Source organism: Palaemon carinicauda, chromosome 7 (assembly GCF_036898095.1).
Source record: "Palaemon carinicauda isolate YSFRI2023 chromosome 7, ASM3689809v2, whole genome shotgun sequence".
NCBI classification, from domain to species: Eukaryota; Metazoa; Arthropoda; class Malacostraca; order Decapoda; family Palaemonidae; genus Palaemon; species Palaemon carinicauda.
In genome coordinates, this window is record NC_090731.1 from 161164008 (window position 1) to 161178973 (window position 14966).

The window sequence follows — 14966 nt, forward strand, 5'->3', positions numbered from 1 at the left end:
CGAACAACGTATGGATGACTTTGGTAGCGCCCTGGTGGCTGGAGAGAGAATGGTTCGCGGACCTAAAGAAACTGGTGCGCCTTCCTCCTTGGCCCCTTCCAGACAGGCCAGACCACCTCCGTCAACCACACTTCCAAAGGTTCCATGAAAACCCTCGGTCCCTCCGCCTACACGCGAGGAGGTTATCGAGCGCCTCCTGAAGAGGGAAGGATACTCGTCGAAGACCGCAACAAGGATGACGGGGTACCTAAGATGGTCCTCGGTTGCGGTATACCAGGTGAAGTGGGGCACCTTTATTAAATGGTGCGCCTCACAGAACATCAGGCCGTTGGAGGCTTCCATTCATGAGATAGCTGACTTCCTGGTCCATCTGAGAGAAGACGTGGGTACGTCCATTCCAGCCATCAAGGGAGTCCGAGTGGCGTTGGCCCAAGTCTTCCTCCTGAAAGGCATTGATCTAGGAGCGTCTAGAGAAATCTCGATGCTCATCAGGGTGCCCCAGTGGGATGTGGCTAGAGTGCTGAAAGTTCTGTCAGAGCCACCCTTAGAACCCCTCAAAGATATTCTGGACAAAGAGCTCACCCTCAAGACGGTCTACCTGTTAGCCCTTGCGTCGGCGAAGAGAGTAAGTGAGCTCCACGGGCTGTCATATGAGGTCTCTCACTCGAAGGGTTGGCGGGAAGCAACTTTCAGATTCTTACCTAACTTTGTAGCCAAGACTCAGAACCCAGCTTACTGGGACCCTATGTTTGAGGGGTTCCCAGTGCCAGCGATTCCGCATTCGGACAACCTGAGGGACTTGTTACTGTTCCCAGTCAGAGCGGTGCGTAAGTACCTGGAGAAAACGTCCAGGCTTCGGCCTGGGATCAAGAGTCTGTTCGTCTCCTCAGGGCTAGTGAAGAAGCCAGTCTCCAAGAATACGGTCTTTTCCTGATTACGGCAGGTAATTATGAGAGCTTACGACAGCTCTGGAGTCTCCCTTTCGGGAAAGCCTAGACCCCATGATATTAGGGGCCTGAGTACTTTGTTGGCCTTCGAGAGGAACATGGCGGTGGGCAAGATCCTGAAGGCAGGCACTTGGTCAAGACAGTCCACCTTTACGGTTCACTACCTAAAGGACTGTTCTAGGAAATCTTTGGACGGCTTCTCTCTTGGTCCCGTCATTTCTGCGCTCCCGAAGACTTAAAGGCGTAGCCCCGGGGAAGCCGTGGGCGATAAATCCAAGAGACACAGGTTCCTTCCTTACCTTTCCCCCCGTATCACCCTTCCCCTCCATTACCCTTGATCCCTTCACCTACCATGGGGAACACTTTCAGTGGATGCATACGTCTCCGAAGACTTTTACAGAGGTGAGTTACTTAGACACTAAGATAGTGTTTTGCGTAGTTTTCCCTAGTTCTCGTTTCTTTTTTGGGGTCAGTAGAACCTAGCCTCCTGTCTAGGTTCGTTTTTCCCTTATCCAGACGGTCTCTCGGTCCGGAAGCCCACTCCCACCTCCTAAAGTATAAGTCTCCTAAGAAAGTAGTTCGAGGTAAGTACTCCGTGTTGGAACAAATCACAAATTTAAAGTAAATTGTATTTTTCGTAACAGTACTTGCCTCGAACTACTTTCGGGTTATTGCCCACCCATCCTGCTCCGAGTGCCTGACAGGACTTTTGGAACCTTATCTATCATAAACTTACTGGTGGTCGAGACCTGACCGAGCACGCTCTCTGACCCTGGGTCGCCTCTTGGTGCGTATTCATCCGCCAGAGGTACCCACTATAGACAACGGAGATAGGGGAAACTACACAAAATTCTGGTCGGTTGGGAGGAGATCCCAGATACTCCTAAGAAAGTAGTTCGAGGTAAGTACTGTTAGGAAAAATACAAATTACTTAAAATTTGTGATATAACTGTGAATTAAGACTCAAATTTATCTTTGGCAAAATACTCTAATCAGTATCATTTCAAACAAAACTGTAATTCAAGTGGTATTAAACATTTATTGCTCATTGTTAATTTTTCTTTATTGTTGTTGTTGTGATGTAAATTTACTTTAAAGGATAAAAATCAGTCATCAAAAAGGGATATGTGTTTATTTCATCATATTTGTTTTTGTGTTGGAAGGGAGTTACAGTCCTTTAAATTTTTCTAATATGAAATTTGTTTTTTTACAGATTTAATGTTATGGAAAAAGAGTGTGACCACATGAAGTCAGAGAATGATATGTTACTTAACAAAGCCTTGGAACTCCATGATCTCTTGAAAGGTTTGGCGGGACGGCCCCTACCTCTACCTCCAGTTGTAGCAGCATTACATAACCCTCCAAGTCCCCCACTTCCAACGAGGCCTCTACCAAAAGGAAGCTTGAGAACACCTATTATGACCAAGGCAGCTGCAAAGATGATGATGACTGAGCAGGTTCCTCCTGTAGGAGGTTAGTAGTGTTTGCTCAGATACAAATACAGACCTTCATCCAATACATAAGGTTTATATCAGTGAAGCTGGAGTACTCGGCAGTTAAACGTATAACGTGGTATAAACAGGTGGCTGGTTACCGGCGAGGAGTGGGGATGCTCTGGCCCTCTGCTTGTTCACTGAACACTCTTTTTGATAGTAGCAGACAATGAGAACACACATTCTTCCACTGGCTGGAGTGTATTGGCTATTTAATTACTTTTTCTTCAAAGCATATTTGTGATTGTTTGCTTCTACAGTTTAGCAAACTTGGTTTTCAAAAGCTTTCTGGTGACAATGCTGTGAAAAGACTTTGAACTTATTTCCTCAAAATGGGAATAAAAACTTCAGCCTCTTATGACAGCGTCCTTTGGACAGGCTTCCCGATTGTCGAGTCCCTTACTAGTTTGAAAGAAAATTATGTTGAAGAACAAGCTCTCCATCCCGAATGAAGACCATATCTTTCGGTTTAATTCTTCATAATTCCAACTATCCTTTGCATTCTGATCTTCTCAGAAGTGTACCATCCTGTAAGTAGTTCTTAGTATGCTGTTAATTCTAACAGTCATGCCTTCCCCATCATAAGGCTCAATACTACACAGTATTTTACAAGTTTTATTCACTCTTTGACCAGATTGAGGAATGATCTTCCTAATCAGGCAGTTGAATCGATGGAACTTCAGAAAGTGTTCATGTTGAACAGGCTGACGTAAGTCTCTCTTCATAGTTTATGTGACAGATCTATTTTAACGTTTTTACTGATCTTGAAATATTTTATGTTGATTATTCATTACTTCTCATATAGTTCATTTATTTCCTTATTTCTTTAACTCATTGGACTATACTGTCAGATTTCTGAAGGAGGACAAAAACACGTTGCCATATTTCCGACTTCGTAGTATACTTTCTCACATCACTAAATTCTTTTAATCGCCTTTGGGAATTAACCATCTATTAAAAGATTATCTTGGAAGGCCACAACCAAAAAATTTTTATAGTCATTGTCTCTTACAATGGTTATTATATATTATTTTTGTTGGCAGATGAACATAATCTATTTTTTAATGTTATTAGTTTTTTAACATTTCTTTAATGATACAATAACTATTAGCCTTCCTGTTTTTTATTTCATTTTATCTTTAAATCCTTCCTTTATTTCTTTTCCTTATTTGTTGCCCTTCCCAGTTGGGTTGCTGCTTGGTTAATAATAATAATAATAATAAAAATAGAAATAAAAAATAATAAGAAAAATTACAAGAGAATGCAAGCAATTTCATATATCTAACTTATTTTGAAATTAGTCTTTTGGCATACACCAGAAACTTCTTTATTAATATAAATAACAACCTAATGGTTTTTAAGATTCCTCATCAGAGGACTCGAGACTTATTACTAAAGAACTAAAGAGTCAATTTATTTACTGATAACTACATCTTGCTTTACATCGTCCTCCTGTAACTTTTCGGGATGTTTTACAGCATTCGACAAATTTTCTTTTGTTACCAAATGCAGTGCTTCTTTTAAAAGTACCCTCAAATCTATCATTTTGATTTTTTTTTTTTTTTTTTTTTTTTTTTTTTTTTTTTTTTTTTTTTTTTTTTTGCTGCTACTACATAGGTCTTAACTTGTCCCCAAATATGTTCAGCCGGATTATATTGGCAATTTTATGGAAGAGACAAATAACCTTGTGACCATTTTCAACTGCAATTTTATCAATTATGTAAGTGTTATCATCATTTCAGGAGTATTCCTTGACCATTTCTAAAAGTTGACATTTTAGCATGTTGTCTCTTGGTGCTGCGCCTCTTCTGATAAGCCGTTTTATTTTTTTGTACCTTGTTGTTTTATGCTTTGGTAGGTTTATCTAATTTTGCTATATGATAAGATGCATTATCCATTACAATTATAGAAGATGGGTATATCTTTGGTAGCAACTGCTTACGGAACCATCATTCAAATACGACACTTCACTTGATTGTGATAGTTTCAGTAATTTTTTGCACTGAATTAGTTCTGCATTGGTAACAAATCCTCCTTTCAACCTGGTATGTAATACTATGAGCCTCCCTCTCTTTTCTATTTAATTCCTGTTGCACTCTTTGTGGTGTTATCTATCCAATATTTTCCGAGAGTATAATTCTGGTTCACCCAAGTTTTGTCCAGATACATAATGGAATGTACATCACATACCTAAATTTTCTCATAATTTTCCTAGAGATTCTCTACTACACGTGAAGTCAATATTTTTTTTCATTTTAAGCCGCACTTTATCAATGGATGGTACTTTATGTTCGTTAAATTTAAGTATTGTTCATTGTAGCATGTTTTTATTGAAGTCGGCTAAATTTGTGACAGCATTGATCCTTTGCCTTTTCTTGCTTCAATACAGATTCTCTCGACTGTAGTTTTGCGTAAATTGGTTACTTTTGGTGTGCGAGAAGTTGCTTTAGAAACATCAGTAATAATGATATGATAAAGACAGTGGATGAAGAAAGACACAGCAAGATTTCTCGCATTTTACTTTTTCCTCAGCTGTTCATGATCGCCTTTTGGAAAGAGACATGCTTTAGCGTTTTGCGTGGAGGTTATCCAGCATCTCCTCGTAGAGAAAGGCTTCTCTCTCAAAGTTGCATGAGAGATGTTGGGATACCTCGGGAAATCTTCAACATTTATGTACGAAGCCAAGTCAACATCATCTGTGGTTAGTGCCATGGGAGGGATATTTCTCTTCTCTGAGCCTCTGTTCCATTGATAGCCAAAATTTTACTTTACCTCCAAAGAGTAAAGCTCAGCTCAGTATCAGCAGTTAAAGGTTATCCTCAGCCTTGGGCCAGGTCTTGAGGCTGAAAGGAATTGATGTTTCCTCTTCGGTAGCACTCCTTTTTCTGATATGGAGTTTTGAGCAGTCTTGTCTTCCAAGAGGTGAAACCACAGCCCTTGGAGGTTATTATGTTCTTACGGTCTCCTAAGAGGGCACCTTATGAACCGTTGAAGTTTGCTTTAGACAGGAACCTTATAATGAAGATGGTATTCTTGCTCGCCTTGGCCTACTCCAAAGGGGCTAGCAAGCTTCTTGATGTCTCCTTTAATGTCTCTCAAATCGAGCACTGGATACAGGTCTCATTCTCCTTCATCCTTGAGTAATTAGCTAAAACCCAGAATCCATCTGTTCCTGATTCCAGGTTTTGTTTGTTGCAGGTTGTAGGCCTGAGAACAGTAACAGATGATCTTAATCTGCTGCTTTTGTGCCTGTGAGGGTGCTGATAACTCGACCTCACTGCAACACCTCTTCATCAACACAGAGTTAAAAAGGTGACTAAAATACAACCTCCTCTTGGCTGAGGGAAGTCATAGACTCTAACCCCTCTCCTCACATTCTGCTCCAGGATGTCAGGGAAGTAAACATGACTTTGGCAATCCGTAAGAATCTCTGTGGCGTAGGTATTCCAGGCAGGCTTCTGGAAATGGCAAACCACATTTACTGCCCAGTACCTGCCGGAATCAACCCTCAGGTCTCGAGACATCTTTTTGCCAGGACCTGTAGTAGCTGCAGAGCAGGTGGTATAGCTGCCTCAGCTCCTCTCACAGGACCATTAGCATCCAATCAAGGATGAAGGTTGTGTTAGACTGGGATGAAAGTGAAGATTGATTGGTCCTTTTCATCTTCCCCTCTCTTGGGGCACAACATCAGAAACCCTGTCAGCTGAAATTGATTTGGTTGCAGGTAAGCCCCACTTAGCCTATAGTTTTCTATTATAAAATATAGGTCATTCCCCCACACTCCTTACGAGGGGGAGTGTGTTGTAACCAGGCAAACCCATTGACATATATATGCCTCTTTGTTACTACAAGAGATTTTCTGCTCCACATCCTTTATCGCAGGGGTCATGGATCCCGTTGGTATTGCCAAACAAGTGCACGAGGTGTAAGGAACCTTAACTCTGCACCACTTTCAAGGGTCTTAATTTTTGGTACCCTGCAATAAGTATCCAGCCATTTGGACTGGGGAATTACTGCCACCCAAAGATAAGTACGACGAAGGTTTCTCTTTGTCGGAACAAATATCATACAGTATTTAAAGATAATTTGTATTTTTCCTAACTACAAACTTGAGTCCTTTACTCATACTTTCCTGCTTTTAGCTAGGTCCCTTGCTGTGAGAAACAATCCTAACTGTAAATATGTTAGGGCGCCTTTAGATCGGGCTCCTAACAGATCTAGAGTGCCTAAGCCTTTGGAAGTACAGCTGAAAAATGATGCTAGAGAAGTAGGCTTGTTAACAGCACAGATAGCAGAGGTAGGATATCCCAAGTCTCCTCCTTGGTGTAATCCACCTGTTAAAGTATGTTTTACTGCAGGAGGGAAAAATACCTTACCTAGTAGGGTAATGAAAAGTGAGTTTTTAAATCATGCTGCTCAACATCATGGGAAACATGTTTTTACAGATGGCTCCAAATCGGCTGCAGGAGTTGGAAGTGCAGCTGTGGTGGGGGATATTGTTATTAGAAGGAAACTCCCATCCTCTTGTTCAATTTTTACTGCTGAGCTGTACGCAATAATTCTCGCAGTCCAACATATTTTTAAAAATGGCAACCAAAATAGTTTTTATACAATTTTTACGGATTCCAATAGTGTTTTACTCTCATTAAAACAAATTATGCCAGGCCATCATCTAGTACAAGAGGTGCAGGACTGGTTAGTACTTCTGCAATCTAGGAAGAGTATCAGTGTTCACTGTTGGGTCCCTGCCCATGTTGGGGTGGATGGGAATGAACAAGTAGATAAGGCAGCAAAGGAAGCTTCAGGGCTAAGTAATCCATCCCCCTTGAGTATTCCTTACAAAGATCTTAAAAGTGAGATTCATCTTTACTGTAAAAATAAGTGGCAAGCTCGATGGTCTGAACTGACCACCAATACAAAATTGAAACAAATCCACCCATTGGTGGATAAATGGTCATCTTGTAATTCTACAAGTAGAAGGGATACCATTATTTTAACTAGGCTGCGTATTGGCCATACACATGCAACGCACAATTATTTAATGAAGAGTGGGGAAGCGAGACAGGCCCCTCTTTGTAATACCTGTCAAGTGACAATGGATGTTAAACATATTTTAGTCGATTGTCCTGTTTTTAATCTCCAGAGGAGGACACATTTACTCCAGGACAAACCGTTAAGAGATATACTGGGGGAAAACTGTAATACCCTGAACTTGAGAAAATTTATACAAAGTATTGGGTTATATTACGAGCTATAATTGATTTTATTAATTAATTTATTTATTTTACCCTTTTAATCTCTATTTATTTCACATCTAGATTTTATTGTATGAAAGTGTTACGATTTGTATTAAAGGTTAAAATGATACTAAATGGTGTGAGTGCACAGATATGATTGAATGATTTTCGTTATATAGCGCTGAATGGCCTTTGATGCCCCAGTGCTTGGCTTAATGCCTAAATCCCATATTCAATTCAATTCATACTTTCCTGCGATCACCAACCCCCTAGAAAGTTCCGGCCACTGTCAAAGTGAGTGCTCAGTGAGCAAGCAAAGGTTCAGGGCTTCCCCGCTTCCAGCAGGTCACCTGTTTACACCTAGTTATAAAAGTTTAAGTACTAGAATACTCCAGCTTCTCTGATATCTATCCTATGTAAAGGACTCAGGTTTTTATAGTTAGGAAATATACAAGTTATTTGGTCATTGTATGGAGATTTCTTTTTTTGTAAATTTAGGCTTTTCTATATGCCATTTTTAATTTGTAAATCTATTGAATTTTTTTTATAGGAAAAATAATAGCCCAAGGAACATGTATATATTTACTTAAGAAATTTAAATAAACTTTATTGAGAACTTTTAGCAAATTATTACTTAATGAATGGGGTTTATTATATAGTACTAGTATGCGTTGAATTACATCTTCGTATTTTAAAATTGTGTGAAGCATATTCGAATCAAAAGCTCTGACCTGAGTTAGTCAGGGGAAATATTATGAAGAAAATAGAAGGTTAATAGGAAAATTATAAGGAGTCTCTGAAGCATTAAAAGAAAAAACTTGGAAACTGAAAAATCAAGTAAAAATTAAGTACAGGCATAAGAAAATGCAAGTAAAATAAATGAAACAGATTGGTGGGGTTCATTCCATTATGTAGTAATTGAATGAAACTAAACTTAAAAATTTATTTTATTTGATAAGAAAATTTTAAGCAATTATTTATTTTACCAGCATGGTAGCCTATACATTACTTTATGATTTAGTAAGTGGAATTGAATGGCTTACTAATATGAGTATTACAGTATTTTTCAGGTGCAGTCTGAATAGTTTATACTGATTATTGTAGTTTATTTTTCAGACTCTGTTCCAACTGGTCTGTCACTGAATCGATGCCGTGTTTGTCAGCAAATGAAAGAACAGCATCTGTTGATTGAGTGTGATACTTGCGGCCATTACTATCACCTGTCATGCCTGGACCCTCCTCTGACTCGAATGCCGAAGAAGACAAAACAGATGGGATGGTATGGAATTTCTTCTTTATTTGATATGGTGTCAAGTCTGAACTATTGTTACTCCTATAAATCTTCCTTATCTGCATTAGCTATTACTTCAGAAGTCAAGGGTTCCCTGAAAATTAAATAAAAACAAATAATTCTATACCAGTATGTTATAATTTATTCATACAGTTTATTTATAGATAATATTAGTTACAACTTGGACAAATGAATACACACTTTCTTTTATGTGCCATGCAATACATACATAAAGCAGAAGAAAAAAATATCCTTTTTTTTTTTCCTTAAAGTGTCAATTGAATAAGACATAAAATGAATTTATACTTTGTTCGATGGTTGGCTAGGCTTAAAACACGGTATTTGATTATATTAGCTGGTTTCTAGTTTTAGCAAACAACAAATATATAGTGAAAGAAGTCTTAAGAAAAATCATAATTTTTTTGTGCTAATTGAGCTTCATTTACACATTTTTGTACTTTTCTGTTATCAGTTTAAGGTGCATTTTAATAACAAATACATTTGTTTCCATTGGCTAATCTCGTCACCTCTATCTAGCGTATGCTCACATATATTCAGCAGAGTATCGTTAATAGAATTTCCTAACTTATTCAAAACTTCGAATAAAATGAATATGTGCATATGTATAATAGCCTATTAGGTTTTTCATTCAATAACTTTCAAGCTGATTATTAAAGAACTTAGTCATCTGAATTGTAGCTTTAAAGAGTGAGTGAGTGAGAGCGTTGTTTTAAATGTAATAAACAAAAAAATGATAGGTTATAACACATTGGTGCTTATGTAATATCAACTGTATAGATGGTTTGAATAAGTTAAGAAATGGTATAAACAATATCGTACGCGCATATTCTTGAGACCGGCAGCTAGACGTCAGCTGATCTGATCACAGCCAAAAGTAAAACATAAAGAAGTCAACAATACTCGATTTTTAAAACACATCCGAAATTTAAAAACAAAAGTACAATTAACTATTTAAAGAGTAGCAATTTTCTAGAATAAAATTGTTTCCCCCAAAAATAGTGGTTTGCTGATGAAATCGGATGCCGTATTTAATGGAAAAAGTCTGCGAAGTCGTGAATCCGCGATGGTCGAACCGCGAAGTAGCGAGGGCTCACTGTATTTACAAAACTCAGAATATTTATGATAAAGAACATAGAAAATACATTTGGCCCAAAAATGTCTGTTGTTCTCCATATCACAAGGATGTCGTAATTTTGATTTGTCGGTAACCAAGTGTTATTAATCGAGTAGTATACTTATAATTGTTTTTTTTGGTGAAACTATTTACTGCATTTAGTTTACTTGACAGTTTGAGGGGACTGCTTTTAAAACCAAAACTTTTTTTACTAGGCAATGCTCAGATTGTTGTAAATCTGATTCGGACAAAGCATCAGAAGTGGACACTGCTGCACCTAGAAGGTTACGGAGAAACATTAAGGAACCTGCAAAATTCTCTCCCTCAGTTGGCTATGACTCCAAAGTAAGTTTTACTTTATGTAGCACTGTGAAATTACTGATTTTTTATAATCTTTTCTTATTATATTTTAGAAATAAAGTTGATACAAATTCCTAATATTTCTTTTGTCGTGTATAGATTTGGTATCACCATATCCTCAGAAATATAGAAGTTGTAAGATTGCTCAAATACCTAGTTTTGATTGAAGGGTTTTCGATGAACGTTATTAAAATTGACCATGTCTAAAAGATCTGATAAAGAGTATGAAAATATGTTAGTATAGTTAATAATAGTGTGTATGAATTATTTCATAAGAAATAAGACTGACCATTTCATTACAGAATGATTTAGAAAAGAACCATCACTTGAATCATACTGGTGGAGGAAGCACAGCTAATGAACATTCAAATGATAACAATGGCCCTGTACACTTATATCACCCCGGTGTAGCTTCTCTTACCAGTGATCCACTAGTTGCTGCAAATTCAGCTCCTGTAGGCACGAAGAGAAAACTGAGTACTGATAGTAAGAGAGGTGGCATAAAAAAGAGGAGGAAATCTCAGGGAGAATTTGATACTTATGCAGGTGAAATGGCTTTAGGAGAGACCCCTTCAGATGCCTGTGCACCGCAGACTAAAGAATCTCACTCTACCGACCAAGCAAAGAAGGGCCAAATGGAATCTCAATTTCCAGATGATTTACAAGTTTTGCCTTTGAATAGTGTTGTTTCCCAGGGAAAGGACATGTTAGGGATGATGGCATCAGCAAAATTGCCAGCAAATGCATCTTTACCTTCTGCCCAACCAGTTAGTTGCTCTGCCTCTTCAATGTCGACAATAACTGTAACTGCAGAAGTAAACTCAACTTCACAAGCTCAAATGGAGGGGTCAGCCCCAGTAGATGTTAACTCAACTTCTTCACCTTCAAGGTCAAGGAGACAGCCTTGTGATTCTACAGTTAATCCATCACCAGTTAAGCTTTCCTCCCCTACTCGTGGTCGAAGGAGTCAAATAGATTCTGGTGCTGACTCGAATACTCCTGAAGCTCATTCACAAGTACCTGTATCATCTAATGGTGACATAGCAGTTACAGCAGATGTAGCCGGCCTACCAAGCTCAACTTCAGTTAGCTTATCAACGTCTACTACAATGACTGTACCAACATCCACTTCAGTCAGCATACCAACTTCCACAACAGAGACTACAGATTCTTACCCTCGACGACGAGGGGCTCCTAATGTTCACTTGGAAACCAATCTTGAATCTCTACCGTCAGCATCGCTTAATTCTCCCACTTCAGAATCATTTCATAGCGCAGAGGATGATCCGAATTCTCCTCGTAAGGAAAAGAGACATCGTGATGGAAGTAAAAAGAAGAAGAAAGATAAAGATAAGGACAAAGAGCAAAAGAAGAAAAAACATCATCATCGTGATAAACATGGATTGGGAGAAATGGCTTCAGAAATGGTCACACCTGTTAGAATTAAGGTTTGTCTTTGCCTGCATCATGTTTCTTTACCTTCATTCATTCAAATGTACTTGTGAGGCAGTGGTTCTTGAAATTTTTTTCATATTTATATATTGTACTACAGTAAGTATTTATAAGATCCAAATTTGTATACTTGTCCTGCTGCCTGTGTAACTTTATTACTTAAGTTTTGTTTTGAAGATATATGTAGAAGTAATTTTTTTTTTTTTTTTTAACAGAAAAATTTATTACTCTTATTAATTTAAATTCTCTCTTATACTTTCAGATAAAGCCACTTCCTCCTCGACCTCTTGATGATGTACCTGTTTCATTACCTTTATCTAGCCCCCTCAGTGCAAACAGTACCACTACCATCGGTTCACACACTTCGACAGCAAACGCTACAACAGTAGTAACTTCTTCTGTGACAAGTACCCCTTCCACTATGCACTCCAGTTACCAGACAGTCACTCCCCCAGCTGGATATCCACCTCTCCCTCCTGGTTATACATTAACTCAACCTATGGCGCCACCAGCGACAACAACAGTTCCCACCTCCATTGCAAGCCATACAGCTCATCTTCAGAGTGTTTCTCAGCCAACAACTGCTAGTATGGTAGGTTATTTGCTTGGGATTTTAATTTTCTGGCTTCTGAGAAGTTGTTTTACTTGTGCATTCTTTTTTATTTTATGTTGTAGTCCTTCCAAAATTCCAGTTACCTTAAACTTGGATATTTTATTATTTTCTGCTTGTTTATGGTAATTTATGAGATCATATTTTTATGTATTCACTATTGACAATTTTCAGAGTCACACAAATACTACAAGTACACTCAATTCCCAACGGTCTCCAAGTACTAATACTCAACGCTCGCCAGGGGCTGCTAATCGAAGGAAATCTGATCCTAGTGACCCTCAGCAGTTCAGCAAATGTGATGTCTGTGGTGAAACTGGAGGAGTAACAAATACAGTCTCGTAAGTTACATGTTTAGTTTTATTTATTTGGCTTTATCAGTTACATTATAGGCTGCTATTTGACAGTCAACCCTTTCAGGAGTGATGCATTTTGTTGATAAACCATACAAGTGATAGTATATTTTTTTTCAAGTACTGTGTAGAATCTTACTGTAAAGAGCTTTGGCAAAGCAGGGCCAGATATCAGCTCTGGTTGAGATGGGAAAGTGTATGCTATTTATTTGCCCATACTTGAGGCTATTAGCATGTATAAATTGTTTACCTTTTGTCTCAATCATCCTTCATAATTGCTATATATCTATTGAATACCTCGTCATGCTGGGTCAGTCGGTATTCTTGCTTGCCATAAACACTCCTGGTTCATTCTTGATGAATGTACAATACTTTTTCTTAGTTAATTAATTTAACTCATGTTTTTAATATAAATATACCAGCTTAAAATATTTTTCTAACTTGTGTATTAAAGTGACTTAGTATATTAGCGAAATGTGGTGGCATTAAATTCTTATTCTACATTTAGACAACTTTGCAGACTTCTGATTACAGATATTTACCTTGAATAGAAAACCTAACTTTCAGAGCTCATTGTTGAGAATTTACTGTAAAAAGTACAATTTTATTATTACTTAATGCATTTTTATTTGCAGATGTGATGAGTGTAATAAGGCCTATCACTTCAATTGTTTAGAGCCACCTCTTAAAAAGTCCCCCAAACGCCGTGGGTACTCGTGGTTCTGTGAAGATTGTGACAATGCGGTAAGCACTATTAATTTGGCTCACATACAGTGGAGCATATAATTTGTATGTTGAAAGCTAATAAAGTTTGTTTTTTCAAAGTTTTATGTTTCAGTTGCTTACTTTTGAGTTACATGGCTGCTTTTATTATGATTTGGTTTTAATTTTGTAGGGGTACTGTAGTACAGTATATTTTAGGTTTGGTTGCACTTACTTTTTTGTTTTTCAAAGGTTTAGTACTTTTTTGTTTTTCAAAGGTTTAGTAGAATAGAAAAGGAAGATATATTAATAAAAATGCTGGCATTTAAGAACTAATAACCATTAATAACTAAAAAGACTAAATAACCTCTGGCAAGATTGATTTTTGTCTAATGCATTAATTTTTATTCACGTTTTATAGACCATGATTCTTCCCTTCCCCTAGCTTTTGTGTGATTTACTACTGCATAACCCCATTTTTGTCCTTCCTTTAAAAACAAATATTAAAGTTTTTAAATGTATAATTTAGCTTTTCTAAGCTGAAAATTTAAAATTTATATATTTGAAAAAAAAAGTTGAAGATAACTTGCAAGTGTAGACAGTTTCTCTTTACTATGAGAATTGTATTTGTTTCTACTTGGATACAGACCATCATCCTTTATGTAGGGATATTATTTTCAGTGCAATCTGGAATAACTGTTGATATTGTTAATGACAGGCAGGAATGAAGGCTAGGATCCTCACCCCAATACCTGTCAAAGTCTCTTCACTTCAAATTTTGATCACGTAGAGTACAAACGTACGGATGTGCCCTCAAGCGAACATTTCATTTTCTTTTCCTTTCTGAAGTTAATACTGACTATTGACTTGTGGGAGGATGGATTTTACATCTATATTTTTTTTGTTAAACTGACTGTAAATCCACACTATCTCTGTGCTTTTTCTAGGTCTATGATTGTTCTCAGTTATTCATGTGTGCTGAGTGTAGGTCGTGGTAGGCATATGCTTTGAGAGGGAGGAAGAGAGCTTTGTTTTTTCCTTCCACTCGTGCATCTGCTTTCGCTGACCTACACTTGCTCCTATGGATTATTCCCTGGGGAGTGTGCAGCAGGAACAAGCCCCTCAGACCTACATCGGCGGGTGTCAGGTTCAGGTGTTGTGGGGTTTTTCAGGAGACACCTCAATGTTGTGGGGTTTTTCAGGAGACACCTCAAGTTTTTACCCACCCCCCTTCCTATCCAAACCCATGATCTCAAGTCTCATTACAACACCCTTGGGGTCATTTGGCTGGGTACACCCTGTTCTGTTGGCTAATCTAATGGGTAGGATTATGTTGACTCGGCTGGCTCCCAGACAGCCTTATGCCAAATGGTTTCCTGTTCTGCT

At 38.0% G+C, this 14966-nt stretch overlaps 1 protein-coding gene across 10 annotated transcripts in view; it reads left to right on the forward strand.

Moving 5' to 3' along the window:
• The window catches only part of LOC137644110 (PHD finger protein rhinoceros), an 85636-nt gene that overhangs the window by 43733 nt on the left and 26937 nt on the right, over positions 1 to 14966 (forward strand). For 7 of the 10 annotated variants that reach the window (XR_011045133.1, XR_011045132.1, XM_068377069.1 and 4 more), the window contains exons 10-16: positions 2161 to 2420; positions 8782 to 8956; positions 10319 to 10448; positions 10766 to 11911; positions 12178 to 12507; positions 12700 to 12866; positions 13514 to 13622. Coding sequence is in view for 8 of the 10 variants with exons in the window: in XM_068377069.1 (XP_068233170.1) it covers positions 2161 to 2420; positions 8782 to 8956; positions 10319 to 10448; positions 10766 to 11911; positions 12178 to 12507; positions 12700 to 12866; positions 13514 to 13622 (2317 nt within the window). In the remaining 2 variants the exon portion in view is untranslated. Of the gene's footprint in view, positions 1 to 2160; positions 2421 to 8781; positions 8957 to 10318; positions 10449 to 10765; positions 11912 to 12177; positions 12508 to 12699; positions 12867 to 13513; positions 13703 to 14966 lie in introns of those variants that run through there. The other 3 variants (XM_068377070.1, XM_068377068.1, XM_068377071.1) reach the window with 3 other exon arrangements.